At 33.8% G+C, this 16,850-nt stretch overlaps 1 protein-coding gene across 1 annotated transcript in view; it reads left to right on the top strand.

Moving 5' to 3' along the window:
• The window catches only part of EEA1 (early endosome antigen 1), a 112,559-nt gene extending 98,053 nt beyond the window's left edge, over positions 1 to 14,506 (top strand). Inside the window, exons 23-29 of the mRNA XM_040637313.1 lie at positions 4,871 to 5,056; positions 6,330 to 6,461; positions 7,650 to 7,835; positions 8,836 to 9,074; positions 9,336 to 9,456; positions 10,057 to 10,155; positions 10,868 to 14,506. Of these exons, the coding sequence (XP_040493247.1) occupies positions 4,871 to 5,056; positions 6,330 to 6,461; positions 7,650 to 7,835; positions 8,836 to 9,074; positions 9,336 to 9,456; positions 10,057 to 10,155; positions 10,868 to 10,990 (1,086 nt within the window). The 3' untranslated portion in view covers positions 10,991 to 14,506. The remainder of the gene's footprint in view (positions 1 to 4,870; positions 5,057 to 6,329; positions 6,462 to 7,649; positions 7,836 to 8,835; positions 9,075 to 9,335; positions 9,457 to 10,056; positions 10,156 to 10,867) is intronic.
• Positions 14,507 to 16,850: the final 2,344 nt, after the last annotated feature.

The following is a 16,850-nucleotide window of genomic DNA, read 5'->3' as shown; positions in this document are numbered from 1 at the left end:
AAATCTAAGGATTTTTAAATGTAAACAACTTGTGAAAATACAAGCAATTTTACTGTAGCTTGTCAGGCAATACTGACTTTAGTTTTATATATTGGTCAGCTTCCCAAGCCTACCAGAATGTCTAATGATTAAAATTAGGAGATTATAGCTCAAAGTAAACTTAACCTTAATTATCTAAACATATATGGAAACCTTGTTCTTGACAGTACTATTTGGTTAAAGTATCATGTTTATTAAAATGAAGGATATAGAAAAAGGATAATTTTTATGTAGCATTAAGGTATGAGTTCTCTAAGGTAAATGGAACATTTGTGTTCTCTCCCAGAAGATTCAGCTAGTTCTATCTCTCTTTCTCTATTTTTGTCATGGTGAAATATTGTGCTTTTTTTTTCTTTCTTTCCTGTTTTTTTGCTTAATATAAAGTACATTTTTGAAAAATTTTGTTGAAAATTGCAGGATATTTATATATAATGTGTATAAATATAGTATGTCTATGTTTTATCATAGGCTATTATATGGAAGGCTTTATGAAGAAGGTAGGACTTGAACAGGTTCTCAAGGGTATATAGAATTTGAATTTATAGAGTCCTGAGGAAGGTCATTTAACTCGGGCACATTTGAGAAAAGGTGCTTCAGGGGAATGAGCAGAGCCAGGAGGCAGTTACCAGTTGGCTAGCATGCTGTTTTGTGTTTGGTTTAAGTTAAAAAAGATTGGGTTCAAATCGTGAAGTATCTTAGATGCCTAGTGAGGATGATTGGACTTTATAATTGGAGGGGTAATGAAGATTCTAAGCAGAGGAATAAAACGAAGAAAATAGTACTTTGGGCAGCTTTACCTGAAAGAGGTTTATAGACAGTTTGGATTGGTTCTGGGGAAACTAGAGGTAGGGAGATTAGTTAAGAGGCTATCTCCCTTTCTCCATAAATTCCGTTAATCAAGGTGTGAATTGATTAGACTGGGCTTAAAATTCAAGAGGATGGAGGAGAAGAGATGAATGAGAGAGACTAGGTGAAACAGGAGGGCTGAATACAGATAGGCCACAAGGGAACTGAAGGAACCAGTGGTGATTAATGATTTGACAAAGAAATAGGAAACTTGGGTCAAAGAATTTTCCTAGTGCTGAGTTGTTATAAGAAAAAAATACCACCTGATGTTTAGAAAGTGTCTTATTTGCTGTACTCTCTAAGCAGCTTTGAATTATTGGTATTTTTTTTCTTTGTAACGTTTTTGAAAGTCAAAGAAGGTCTGTGGAAGAGCTTGGACTTTAGCTTAAAGGCAGTAAGGACCACAGGGAAGATACGCTCAGATCTGTAGTTTCGGCCGGTGACTGGCTGAGGATAAGGAATGAATTGTGGAGCAACAGGGCTGAGTGTGATTAGAGAGGACACTTGGCAGAGTCCAGGTATGCATGATGGTGGCGTGGGGAGTAACAGTAAGGATGGAGAATGTGGAAGAATTAGAAGGATGTTTAGCTGATCAAGGAGATGAAGCTTAATGATTGATTCTATAAGTCTTATAGAAATCACACTCCCCCCCATACAGATGTATTATTTACCCAAGAGCATAACATGGTGGCAGGACTTATATCTCTTAGATCAATATTCTTTCACTAAGCTAACAGCTGTTTTTATTATGCTTGAAAACTACTGGATACTAATAATTTTATACATGGACGAAAAATTCAAATGTTTGGACAAAAAGAGAAAGGCAGAGGAATAAGGCTTCTGAGGAGTTTTTCAACTGGTAAGAGGCATGGATAGATTTCTATTCCAAAACCTCCTTTTGCAGATGAGACTGAGGCCTGATGTGGTTTGTGACAGGCCCAGAGTTGTACAATAACAGACCCATGATTAGATCTCAGTTCTTCTGATTCATAGCCCTTTACTCTTTTATCATCATTTCACTAGGATTTTTAAATATTAAGTAGAATATTGCTGAATTCTATTATTTATGCTTCCAAAAGTATCTGAACTGCTTGAGAAGTTCAAAAAAAAAATTCCTAGAGAACTTTAGATGATATTTATGGACCAGAATAAGAGATGGTTACCAGCCATTATTTTTCTTTTGCTTCAGGGATGTTACATGATCTTGTTGCATAGCAGTGAGAAGGGAGAAGTTGAACTTTGCAACATGACACCTACCTAAGTCAAGGCTGCCATCTGTGGGCTGACAGTGTACTTCAAGACACCAGTAGAATGGAAGACAGGCTGGCCTGTCTATGCCTTTAGCCCCATCTGCTGGATTATTTATGAAATACTTGTTTGTTGACTGGATATTTCAAATTGGTTATGCTGTGTGCTATTCTTTACTGTTGAAGAAAGGTAGAAGTGGAATTGAACTTAAATTTTGTACCTCGAGTGAAGCAAACATTCTAGGATAATAAGAAGTTTAGAATTAAATATAAACCTTTAGCCTATACTATTCCTTATGTCATTTAATCAGACATCAAGAAAAAGTAACTAAAATTTTAAGTTTTATTCTGAAAGAAGAAAGGGAAAAATTGTTGGGCAGACAAGAACAGTAGCTACCACAGAACACTGCAGGCAGAAGTTCCGTTTTAGTTACACTACTGTAATGTGATTGTGTTATTCAGGGTTAAGGTTGGTAGTTGATCTACTCAGGGATTTGCCTGTTCCAGTGGGAGTAAGTGGCTTAAAGATAGGCCCACAAAGCCATTGAGTGGGAGAGGGGAGTTCCCTAAGGGAAGAGATGCTGAGCAGATGAAAAGAACATGGTCTGCAACAAGAAAGATAAAAGAAATATTTAAGTGCATGGCAGTATATCACTGACTGTTGACAGAGATGAATATTCAGAGACAAGGTAGAGCAGCACGTCTCGGCATCTTCTGAAAAGAATAGTGCAGATTTTGAGCTTGATTTTAAACATTTAGTCACTGAGTTTTTGGGAGTTTAAAATTTTATTGGATGTTACTTATACCACGGGCAGTTTGGAATTCTCATGGGCAGAGATTGGGGGTCCTGTTATCTTCAGACTCTAGCAAGCCTTGGTATTCTTTAGCGGTAGATTGGAACCTCTATTAGCTGATAATTGCTATAAACTGTATGGGCTACGCTTTGTCAGATTTATTATTTTTACTTGAAATCCTTTTGTGGTGTGTATGCCAGTTCCCACATGTACCATGGAGCCTCCTGTACAGGTGGAGTTCTCACTCATTGTTTTTCTGTTCATTTGACGCATAGCGAATGCTCTCCTAGCATGTACCTCTTCTGTTTTACATGCTGGTTCTGTTTTTCAGGCTACAGAGTCAGCTTCTTTAAGTCAAGGACTATTTTTTACCTCCCTGTCTACCTTAGGAGTACACTCAATTAATGGTTAGCTGCTTGATTAGTGAAGGATTAGTGACTTTAGGATTTTTGAAAAAGAAGTCGTAGAGTTTTTAGTGTTCACTGGAAGCCATTGGAAATCAAAATTTCATTTATACCAGAAAGACTTCTTTTTTTTTTTTAATACTGCCTTTTCTTTTCTTTCTTTTTTTTTTTTTTTAAGATTGTATTTATTTATTTGACAGAGAGACAGCCAGCGAGAGAGGGAACACAAGCAGGGGGAGTGAGAGAGGAAGAAGCAGGCTCCCAGTGGAGGAGCCTGATGTGGGGCTTGATCCCAGAACGCCGGGATCACGCCCTGAGCTGAAGGCAGATGGTTAACGACTGAGCCACCCAGGCGCCCCTGCCAGAAAGACTTCTGAACTGTGTTTATTTGTAAGGAATAAACTTCTCTTTCAGGAAGCTTGAGAAACTCCTTAAATAAGGTCTTCATTTAAAAAATTTTCATCTATTTTTTTTTTTCCATTGAATGCTTACTATAGCCAAGCAGGGATCTTTCCTAGATTGTATCTTCTGCCTCCTTTTCAGAGGAACTGTATCTCCAGAATAAGAAAGATGAACTTCTTCCAGATGGTGGGAAAGCATCTTAGAGTTCCTTTCCTTCCCTGCTGATTCTCTGTAGTTGCAGCTGAGAGTAGCAAGGCTCCTGCCATTTTCTGTTACCTGTCTGTTGCCATATCTGCCCCAAAATGAAACCTAATAGGTCAGAAAGTTTGCTCTTTTCACCAGCTTTGGCTTCACAAAATATTTGGGCTTTAGGAGAATCACTAACTATGGGCAGTGGTAACTAACAACACTACTTCTACCACACAGATGGGAAGTTAAGAGCCTGGGCTAATGGCCTTGTCAGAAATAGAGCCCCAGATGTCTGGTACACTTTCTTCTTTTGGTTCACTTGATCAGGTTAGCAGACGTGAAATACAGTCTCCTCCCCCTCAAGACAGCAACCCTTTCTGTTTATTAAAGATTTCAGCATGTCAAGGGACATCATAGGTCCTATAAGACATAAATGTATACGTAATGTAGCATGTAACTACATCTCTTTTTAAATTTTTTATGTCTCCCCATATTTTCTCTCTAAATGTAGTTTAGACACATATATATACACACATAGATATACATATATATATATGTATATATCTATATATCTATATATCTATATCTATCTATCTATCTATATATATATATATATATTCTGAGTGTTTTTNTGTGTTTGATACGATCCCTTCTTATTTGATATTCCTTAATACCACTTAGCCAGTAATACTTACAGATTATTTCTAAAGGTTTTGGAATTGCTTTAGTTTTATTAAATATTTTATACTAAAATGTTTTCCATAGGTAGGAGAGTTAAGAGAGTTGTCTGGTGTTCTTTCCCTTTACCTGATCTTACTGAAGAGCATAACAAGCTATCTTTTCATAGCATATTGCTTTCTACTGTGCTTATGCTAACTGTTGTTTCTGTTGAAATTTGCTAAAAAAAAAAAAAAGACATATAATAATTTGGGGAAATTGTTTTTATAAGTCTGTAGAAGAGAAGCTTTCTCTAGCACAGGAGGACTTGATTTCAAACAGAAATCAAATCGGAAACCAAAATAAATTGATTCAAGAACTGAAAACTGCCAAGGCTGCGTTGGAGCAGGAGTCAGCAAAGAAAGAACAGCAGTTGAAGGAGCAGTGTAAAACACTACAGGATATTCAAAAAGAAAAGGTATTTCATTTTTTGACTAAATCTAGAATCTGAGAGTTACAATGGCTTTAGAAATCATCTAGTCAAACCTCTTACCCGATAGAGGCATCACCTTTATCTTCAACACCTCTCCTTAGATGGACTTCTAGTTTCTGATACAATACTTGTGGTAATTGGAATTTTGATGCTATGAAGTACTTCTTACTAGTTCCCTTGTCATTTGTACTCATTTTTCTTACTGCTTTTTTTAGCTTTACAAACAAATCTTTCTCACACCATAGACCCCTGGTTATTTAAAAACAGGTATTACAGCTCCACAGCTATCTCATATAACATTTTCTAGATGTGTGAATGAGATAAAAAGGTCTAGGATAATTCTTATGCTTATAATTCTTAAAATTTAGAGCCAGCTTTTTCTAAGGGAAGTGGGAGTATATTTTACATAAATGATGCTAAATTATAAAGTTGAAAGCCTTCTATTATATGACCAGTACATGTAAAAGTCAGTTAAAATGCTATGTGAAAGAGAAATTCAGATTCTAGGAAGCATTTTATTTTTGGTTTCATAGTTGAAATCACATATTTCCATCAGCTGATAGGATATTATCCTCAAGTACGTAACTCCAGAATTTCATTGGTATATCTTAATTGTGCAATTCCGGAAAGTCTCTTTACTTTAAAAAAATTGGGTGATGTTTTTGTTGGGGTAGGGGTTTGAAGCTAACATGATATTCATGATTTGTGCCTCAAGTTTAGAAAATTCTGAGACAACTATAGCATATAGGCCTTTAATTGCAAGGGCTTGGGATCAGTCAGACCTTGTTATAGTTTTGTCTGTACCTCTAATAGATTATTTAACTTCCTAAACCTTTGTTCCTTTACTTACAAATGAGGATTAAAGAGCTATTTAGTATAAATATTAAATTAGATAATATGTAATACTATTAGCTAGGTGCCTTAAATAAAGATATTGCTGGTAATAATAGTAATAATAATAACAGCATTAATGAGAAGAAGAATGGTAGTTTTGGCTAAATTTTATAGTGCTCTTTGGCCAGACACTATTCATTTTATGGTATTAACAGTAACTATTTAATGCTTACAAGGATTTTACTGTTGTTCACATTGTATAAATAAGGACACAGAGGCAAGTGAAGGTAAGTAGTTTGCTCAAGTTAACTTAGGTAGAAAGCAGCAGAGACAGTGTCATAAATAGTAGTTGTTATTTTATTACATTGATTTTCAGTTAAGTAGTTGTTTTAAAATTACTTTTTAATAAATTATTTTTCTACAGTCACTGAAAGAGAAAGAACTAGTAAATGAAAAATCTAAATTGGCAGAGATAGAGGAAATTAAGTGTAGACAGGAAAAAGAAATTGCTAAATTGAGTGAAGAACTCAAGTCCCACAAGCAAGAAAGCATAAAGGTATGTTAAGATAATCATTGTTCTTCCCTCTGTACTGTACTTTGTCATTTAAATTTAAAAATACATATATTATCGAAAACCTACTATGGGCCAGACACATTGTTTCATCATTTTGACAAATACTCTTGCTCTCACCCTTGTGTTGCGTAGTGTCTGTATACATATATTGAAACTGTATTGCTTATATTTTCAGATTACTGAATAAAGCAAAGTAACTCTAAAAGTTTAGATTTGTTGAGATGATAATCAAGAGAGCTGTTGATTTAGGGGTGCCTAGGTAGCTTAGTTGGTTAAGTGTCCTACTCTTGATTTCAGCTCTGGCCTTGATCTCAGGGTTGTGAGTTCAAGCACTGCGTTTTTTTTTAATTTGTAAATTTTTTTAAAAAGTGGGGGTGGGGGTGCTGGGTGGCTCAGCTTAGATCTTGGTCTCAAGGTCATGGGTTCGGGCCCCACACTGGGTTCTGTGCTGGGCATGGAGCCTACTTAAAAAAATTAAAAAGACAGAGTTATTGATTTAGAAAATTATATTATAGATTAAAAATATATAAGAGTTTAAATTTAAGGTTTTTAGGGGATTCTGTTTTTTTCAATTGTTTTTCTTCTCTAAAATCTTTAATAATCTGCTTTGAACATTTTTCCTGTCGTAAGGATGAGTAGGGCACAGTTGAAAAAACTAATTGCCTATAATTTGCTTTGTAAAAAGTTATTAATTTTCTTAGAGAAAGGTTAAATTCTCTCGAGTGCTCTCACGACCTTTTGTATCTACCAATATACTTACCATTTTGCTTTATAATTAATTATCTCTTTATATCATTATATTCTTATACACTGTGACTTTCTTAAAGCAGGTAATGTATGTAATTCATCTTTATATATATTCTTAAAACCTAACACAGTGTGTGATGCGTAAGCGGTGACCAATGAATGCTTGCTAAGTGAAGAAAGGGAAAATAGGGGGGGTAGAAGTTTTTCACATACTTGAATCAAAACATGCATGTAAAGTTATTACTTGAATTTAAATGGTTGTTGAGCAGGAAGTAGATAATGTTGCATCCTTTTAACCAGTTGTTTTAAAATAGTGAACTTTAAGAACCTCCTAAGAGAAGAAGTTAAAACTCATATTGTATATGCTGTTATGATAACTTGTCTAAATTTCAGCTACATTTGATATTTGGCCTTTTTCAATAGGAGGTAACAAATCTCAAGGATGCCAAACAGCTTTTGATTCAGCAGAAATTAGAGCTTCAAGGGAAAGTAGATACCTTGAAGGCAACCCTTGAACAGGAGAAGAGAAACCAGCAAATGCTAAAAGAGCAGGTGAAAAAAGAAGAAGATGAGCTGAAGAAAGAATTTACCGAGAAGGAAGCTAAACTGGTCAGTAAGTTAATGGTGGGGAGTGTGTTTCATGATTGAATTTGTAGGTCAATCCAATAAGAGGATTTTTCTATTTAGAAGTTAGGATTTAAATGCTCTTACCTAGCATTTTAATTTTTGATTGAGAAAAGAGATCTGATTTGTTTAAATAGCTGATAATGTAATTGGAAATATTTTAGTCTGTAATTATATTTTGGTTTATATAAGTGAAAATTCAATAACACATAATTCAAACAACAACAACAACAACAACAACAACAACAACACACTTAGTGCCAGAAAAAAAAAAAATCCACAACTATGTAGGTTGAGGTAAATGGTGTGAATGCTAATGATGTTAAACTCATTTGTTTAGTCAAAGTGAATGCTGATAAGGGAGGACGGAAACTTCAGTTTGGAATTTTGATGACCAAAGTCTACTTTTCCTTCCCTAAATTGTGCATGCCAAAATGGGAAGCATCTGGCTTTCCTCTGTTGAATTAAGTCCAAATATCCCCACATAACTTGAGTGCTGATTGTTTTAGTTGAAGATTTGCAATTTCAAGTTCACACAGTGATTTGAAGGGTTTGTATTTTGTTTGTTTGTGTTTTTTTTGTTTGGTTTGGTTTGGTTTTTGGCAGGTTGATAGAGAAAAAGATGCGTGTGGATTTTGAGACAGAAAATGCCAGCTTTGCGTCCAGGGCACCTTGCTATCCCTAACTATGTGTTCTTCCCCTGCTCTAGTGAGAAAAGGAAAATCTCAAATTGCTTTATGTTAATTGGTGTTATAAGAAGCTTGCTGACCATCATTTTAGCATAATGGTCTTTGAGCCAGTTCAGATTACACAGATGTTTTTGTAATCAATTTTATTAGTGTGAAATGAAATACATTCTTCTGCCTTCTTTCCCAAAGAAGTAATATTACTTATGTTGCCAATATTTTAAATTCAACAGCTAATTAAATATATTTTGTATTACTTTTGTAATAGGTTTTTTCCTCACTGTTCTTCCTTTTCTCAGCAATCTGAAATAAAAGAAAAAGAAATAGGAATGAAGAAGCATGAAGAAAATGAAGCTAAACTTACCATGCAGATTACAGCATTAAATGAAAACTTAGGCACTGTAAAGAAGGAGTGGCAGTCCAGTCAACGGAGAGTCAGTGAGCTCGAGAAACAGACGGACGACTTACGGGGTGAAATTGCAGTATTAGAAGCCACAGTTCAGAATAATCAGGATGAAAGGAGAGCACTGCTAGAAAGGTGATTGATGTCTAGCAAAATTAGTTTATTTCCATTCCAAGTGACAAAAAGGTGGTCTTTTCCCACAAATTTTTAAGTAGTAGGCTTGAGAAAAATGCGTGGGTCCTATAGGTATTTGTGTAGCCATTTAAAAACTACCCCTTAAAACAATCAGATGGTTGAAATTAATGTATTATATTTGAAGTTGCTGAAGTAGTTTATTACCTGTGTTCTAGAAGGATCTTTATCATTAAAAAAAATTTATGATCTCTTCTATTCTAGATGTCTTAAAGGAGAAGGTGAAATAGAAAAGCTTCAAACCAAAGTCCTAGAATTGCAAAGAAAGCTGGATAATACCACTGCAGCAGTGCAGGAGCTGGGCAGAGAAAATCAGTCCCTTCAAGTAAGTCAGCTGGTAACGTGAGGCTGTTTTTCAGCCTAGAATTAACTCTTAGTGAAAAGCGTTTTTTCAATCTTTAAAAAACATCTCCTCTATTTAATAAATACTCTTGAATGGTTACTTTCTGTGTAGTGGTATTGTACGTGTTACGGATAGTTAAGTAAAAGCATAAAGAATTTGCCTGAGAGACCCCTGAGATTAGTTAGAAAGCCTTGTCATTCATGAATTGTCAGTACTGGGAAAATTCAGAAACACCAAGGAATAGCTGAGTCACTATTTGTTAAAGAAGTGATAGGCTTGGTGCCCAGAAAGGATTGATCATTAAGGTTAGAATGGATGGGAAATCACTAAAGATTAGAAATGACCAGTGCCTTTGATTACTAAAATTTGATTTACTTTATTTATTTTTGTCATTCAGACTTAAGAATGTAGCAACTTTTGACAATGGAAAATTACCAAAGTATTTCTGATTTTTAAAATTTTATCCCATGGTGCCTGTAAGTCAAAATTTTATAAAACTTGGGCACCAAATTAGAAATTACACATCATTTTTCAAAATGTTGAATATTATAATGTATGGGCACTTTTTTTTTTTTTTAACAGATCAAACACACACAAGCGTTAAATAGGAAATGGGCTGAGGACAACGAAGTACAAAACTGTATGGCCTGTGGGAAAGGCTTTTCAGTAACAGTGAGACGGGTAAATGATTTTGTTCATATTGCTATGGTTCTGGATTTTATTTCTCAGTATCAGTTAATGTTTTAACCATGAACATAATCTTGCATTTGACAGATTAAAAACATTTTCTATTTATTGATTAACTTTACAGCTATATGGAATCATTAAATTTTATGCAGTCTAGTTTCTGGTCAGCGTATGTATTTCAATTTTAGTTTTAACTTTAGTCATTGCCTTCCTATTGAGTTACTTTCTGGAATAATCACTTTCTGAACCAGTGGGCCAGTATTAAACGCATATGTTTTAGTCATCATTGGGTTCTTTTAAAGAGAAAGCAGAGTTAAAAAAAATTATTCTAAATAATACCATGTGATATTTCAGGTTTATATTCCTATTGATGAAATTATGCCTGAAACACCTGGCAAATAGGAATGGTTTTCACCTGGTAGAATGAGGCACTTTATTATCACTTTTTAGATGCCTCTTAAGGTTCTTTTGAGAATTCCATGATAAACTCCATATAAAATGTTTAGCATAGTATCTGATAAATAGGAAACATTCAGATTAACTAAGGGATTAAATTGACATATTGAAATATTATATGATTAAATAATATACTAATCACTTGAAAGTTAATATACCTTCATAGCGCAGTCTGCAGTATTCTTGTAGTCTCATAATGCTTTTGGTATAGTTTTTATGCTTGAAATTGTTTAATTTTTGTCATTTACAGCATCACTGCAGACAATGTGGAAATATCTTCTGTGCTGAATGTTCAGCCAAAAATGCCTTAACTCCTTCTTCCAAGAAGCCTGTTCGTGTCTGTGATGCATGTTTCAATGACTTGCAAGGATAATGGGTTATCACAACGTCAGAGTAGTATTACACTAACATTAGATTTTTAATAAATGCACTTAATAGAGGTCTTGGATGACTATTTGATTTGGACAGTGGTTGCAATATTAGACCAAATTAGAATTCATATATTTTGGAATGTTACCAATATCAAGTAAAAGTCTTCTATTTTTGTGAGACTTGGGTTCATCTTTCGTTACTTTTTCCATTTAATCCCTGGAACAGCTTTCATGCCAAGTTTAGAATTAGCCAATGAAATGTAAATAAACTTTGGACAGAAAATAGCAATGTATTTTTTTAAATATAATTTCATTGTTCACAAATGACATGAATACACCTCCATAGCTTATTACGCCTTTCTCCCTCATTTAGTGTACAGAAATGTACATGGGTGATACATGTTGCACAGTAGCACATTAATTATATTAAATACTTTTCGTGAAGTCATGCACAGAACTATAAAACTTTTTTTCTTATATATAGGTCCATATCAATTGCATTGTTATGTTATAAATTTACTACTCAAGTGTTCTAAATACAGTTTATGTTGAAATATGTATTAACCATGAATTTGAACATGGTTTTTGTTTTAACAATATTGATTAAATTCTCTTGGGGTAGATTTTATGAAAACCTCTGTAAAATCAGTTTGCTTTACTTTATGGTTATCCTGGGGGTTGTATTTTAAAGATTAGGGTTAATTTTTCTTTGTCTTTTTCTATTTCATTTTTAAACTCTCATATATTCTCAATTAAGAATTCTATAAAACTTCTCACCCTCACCCCCAGTTGGAGGATGAATAATAGAAATTGTATAATGGTTCTACTGTCATTTTCTTGTAAGTGGGAAGTTTTCTGAGATTAGCCTTTATATTATACCTTCATATTGTCTCTCCTGCATCTTTGGGAATCTGAGTTTGCTTTCTTAATGGATCTGGTTTTTTTCCCCCTTTATTTGGTTTAACCTTTCCAAGCATAGCTCAGCTTCACTATTGTTTTATAATAAATTTTGCATCTTAAAGCCAGTAACTGATACCGCTGTAGTCTTATCTGTGAAAACAAATACAAATGGTAAGGAGACATTAAATATTCTACTTTATATTGTCTTCTTACCTAATAGGGAAACATTTTTGAAAGTTGTGAACTTGACTTAAATTTAAAATGGTTCTGAATTTGGGGTTCCACATCAGCTGGTAAATCTTTTTACTTCACAAAAATATTGCTATGAAATTACTTCAAAGTAACATCTGGAGAGGAGAATAGCACCAAAAACAAATTGGGAATCCTGAAGTTATAATCAGAACTGAAACAGAATGGCTAGTTAAGGATAATTAAAAGTTAGCTTATTTGTATCCTGAACAATGGAATTGAACTTTAATTTATCATGGTCTTATTAATTTAGCAAATTGGAAAACATCTGTAGAGTGGTCATTAATATTGGTTTATTCTTTCTAGAGAAAAAAATATAAAGTTATCCATTTGTGCAGTGCAATCATTTGGTAATAATAGCGGGGAGGGATGGGAGTTAATATTTCATTTGCAATGGTTTATCATATACACTTGCTTTCAAATATCATGCTGAAATAAAGTTATGTTTATGCTTTACCTGTAACATCTGTGAACTAAAAGAGATTGTCATATATTCACTTAATTATTTTTAAAAACCCATTTAAGTAAATCCTGCTGTCGGTAGCTATTAAGGACTCTGATTGAGTCCCTCGAATTGGATAAACATATATCCTTGAGCTTATATAGAGAAGAAATACAGTGACTCTTTAATAAAATTAATAGTTGGATAATATAAATTGAGCTAAAATTATTTAAGCATTTTCATATACTTACAAATCCTTTCAAATAGTCTTAATTCTATACTTTAACACATAAGAAACTTTGTATGAAACTCAGAAACTTTCTGCATTGGAAAAATAGATATAGCACCATTTTTTTTTTGTTTGTTTTTTTAAGATCATAAAACTTTATGAGGATTCTAGATTTGAATATTTGTTCACTTCATCTCCTAATTGGGTGCACTGAAGGCCTTTTCCCTTTTTTTGTCTCCCCACCCGCATATTCCCCCAAAATTGTGGGGAGGACAACAAATAAAATCATATGTGTTTGAGTGATTTTCTAGTTTTCATCTAGCTAGCTAATCTCATTTCATAGATCCTGAATAATTTACCACAGGCTACTATTCTAATAATGTTAGAAATGAAGCTTTTTTTTTTTTTTTTTTTTTTTTTTTTTTTAACTCTCACTAAATTAAGGTGTTTTGGAAACAGAAAGGATTTTTTCTTTTAATTAAAAGTCATCTTCTGAGTTCTTATTGGCTCTACATTTTAGATGTTTTCTGGTACTATTTGTCAGTGAGTTAGAACTGGCATGTCTGAGCTCTTGGCTCTAATGCAAAGTCTATTGGCATCACATGTTAGTAAATTCCAAACCCCAGCACAGAAATGTGAACTAAAATCAAGTTTTGCTGGGTTAGTGTACAATGAACTATACCTACAGATTTTCTTTAATAGGAAGAAGACAAAGCTGCTGGTATAGGATTAGTTCATTTTGAAGAAAAAAGAGGGAAACAAACACAAAGACCTCAATGCAGTGTACAAATGACATTTTGTTCAACTACCTCTTAATGTGGAATTAGCTAGTTTAATAGTTTCCTCACAGTAATGTTAAATAGTAACTGCCAAATTTGTTAGTTTCCCATCTCTCTTAGAAAGGCTTTAAGATTATTTCACAGTTTTGAGAACTTTGAAGCCACTTTTTTTTTTAACTTTGCATTTGCATAAAAATGTTTAGCTTTTAAGTGGAGAGCAAATTATGATCATATATTTTGATATTCATGACCTATTTGACTATAGCAATTTTTTTAATGCACTTTGGCTATAAAACCATGGATGATTTGATCCATAAGATTTAAATGTGCCATCAATTTAGTATTCCTAGACATGAGCTTGATGAATGGTATTCTGTAATTATAATGTGCCACACATTATTGTGTCTTAATTGCCCTTTGCCTGAATTTTAATGATCAATTTGTTATTGTTGCAGATGTGAATATTGTGCATAAACTTACTAAATTTATGTAAAATTGTATAAAGTAGAATTGGAAATAGCTAAGTTCTTTCTGTGTAGAAGTAATGAATTTCTTGTAACATGATGCAGTTATGTATATGACATTCTGTACTTCCTTGAACTGGATCATATATTCATAGTTTCTATAGAAACTTTTGCATGAGTATTTTCTCATTTAGGTTTTGGATTCATTATTTGTATTGTGTTTACTACTTGTGATCATGTAGTTGTGCCTTATTTTGTGAGAGAGTTTAGCTCATACATACTGTAATTTCTAAACTCAGTGAGTGGAAGGTTATTGATTATAAATGTAACTGATAAATTACACAACAGCGTTTAAATCTGTATAAAGAACAATGGAAGGATCCTTATTGAATTGTTGCTTTTGTTTTTTTTTTAATTTGTTAAAGATGATATTAAAAACCCATTTCTTTCTAGTAGATGTATTCTGTGACTGTAAATTATTTTGCCTATTTAAAAGAGAGTACAAAATAGTAACCATTTTGTATATATTTACAGAATGTTAGAACTTTCTACTTAGATGTAGACAGGGGGTAAGCTTTGATGTTCAACTTAGAATAGTAAGTAAGTTCATAATTTCAAGAAAAATTACTAACGCCATTTTGCTTAAGACATTCCCTTTTCATTCCATTCATTATTGTGGAAAATTAACAACTACAAAGAAATATTAAACAATATTGAAGTAATTCCTTCTTTCATTGTTTATCTAAGCTTAGTACCCAGGTGGCCATTTAAAGATGCTTTTCTGAGGGCTCAGTAAGCCATTTTTTACTGTGTTTTTCCTGGAAACCAAAGTTTCCGAAGTGGTTTTTCATTTTACTCTAATGTTTGCTTGCCTCTGAAGAGTTTAATGTGAATATCCTTAAGAACTTACTAGATATATATATATATTAGATATGTTCTTCTGTGAGCTTTATAGAATTTCAGTTTAAATATATAGTGTATTTTTTAAATTTTATTGTGATAAGAACGCTTAACATGAGATCTACCCTCTTTTGACAGTTTTTTAAGTGTATAGTACAGCAGACCTCTAAAGCTTCCTCATCTCACTTAACTAAAATTTTATGCCATTGATTGGTAACTCCCCATTTCTCCCTGTCTCGGAAGCCACTGTTCTACTCTGATTCTATGAATTTTATACTTTTGATACCTCATGTCAGTGGAATCACACAGTATTTGTTCTGTAACTGGCTTATTTCCCTTAGTATAATGTCCAAGGTTCATCTATATTGTTGCAAATGGCAGAATTTCCTTCTTTTTAAAGGTTCAAACAGTATTCCATGGTATGTATGTACCACATTTTCTTTATCTGTTCATCCTTTGATAGACATTAAGGTTTCTTTCACTTCTTGGTTATTGTGACTAGTGCTGTGACGGACACAGGAGTACTAATATTTCTTTGTATATAGTGTATTCTTAAGCTGTTTCACATCTTGATGCTAATTTACTCAGTCTTTCTCTCCCTCGAATGAGGTTAAAGGTGAAATTAGTTCTTTATACATATAAATACTACTGGACTCACAGGACTTTAAAAAGGAATCCTGAGAGATTGCCTGGTCCCAGTCCATTGCCCTTCTCTTGGCGTGGCTTATATCTAAAAATTCCTGCAAGAGGATTGTTGATTTTTTTCTAAAATATATGTATATTTTTTTTTGGCCAGAAATTTCTTCCTAAATCTTCTCTTGCATAAATCTGTATCGCCTTCTCCTGGACATAATTGCTTTCAATCCCGTCTCGGTTCCATTTCTAGGAACTCACTGGAAGTCTAGTCCCTGTTCTTCACCCATTTTTTTTTTCCTCATTTATTCTTAGACATTAACAGTAGTTATCGTTTTCCAGATTTTCCTCTTATTTCCACTTGTTTTTTTTTTTTTAAGATTTTATTTATTTATTCGACAGAGATAGAGACAGTCAGCGAGAGAGGGAACACAAGCAGGGGGAGTGGGAGAGGAAGAAGCAGGCTCATAGCGGAGGAGCCTGATGTGGGGCTCGATCCCATAACACCGGGATCACGCCCTGAGCCGAAGGCAGACGCTTAACCGCTGTGCCACCCAGGCACCCCATCCACTTGTTCTTGATAAATATCTGAGATTATTATGCAGAGAATGTGACTCTGCATTCTGATAGTGCTTGGCCCTTGTACAGAGCCCTTATGCTGCACTTGTCTGTACTGCCTGGTTTACATGGTGAAGTCTGTGTTTTCCTCAAAGAATTAACTGTGCACATGACCCTCAAGCATTATCCTCTCTATCCCATCCTCCAGCTAATAGAGATCAGTTAATGTCTCACTTACCTTAAAGCCCAAATTGATAAATTTAATACTTCCATTTTGGAAATTGCAAAAGTTACCAATCCCGAAATTGAAATTTGTGGATTTCCTTTTCATATAATCTGACTATAAGAACTAGTTTTTTAAATGCAGTTAATATTATATTCTACCAAGGCAATATAATTCAAACTGCCTTTCTTCATAAAAATGCCAATGACATTTCAAGTCCTTCCTGCCAAATAAACTTGACTGTGCTGTGCTAACACACACACATATATGCACACACCACTCAAAACCAGAAAGTGGTTTTATGACAAACAACACATTCTTCAAAAAATGAGGTTCAGAGAGACTATTAACTATTTCTATGAAAATCTCCCATGTAAAATTGTTAACTGGTGAAACTGGAACAGATACTTGGGTTTTTTGTTTTTTTTTTTCCTTAAAATAAGGGAATTTAGTCTCTGGGATTTTCTGCTTCTAAGTTAGGGTAT

Source organism: Ursus maritimus, unplaced genomic scaffold (genome assembly GCF_017311325.1).
Source record: "Ursus maritimus isolate PB19 unplaced genomic scaffold, ASM1731132v1 scaffold_21, whole genome shotgun sequence".
Lineage (NCBI taxonomy): Eukaryota > Metazoa > Chordata > Mammalia > Carnivora > Ursidae > Ursus > Ursus maritimus.
The sequence above is the reverse complement of the archived record's forward strand: the minus strand, read 5'-3'. Positions and strand labels throughout refer to the sequence as shown.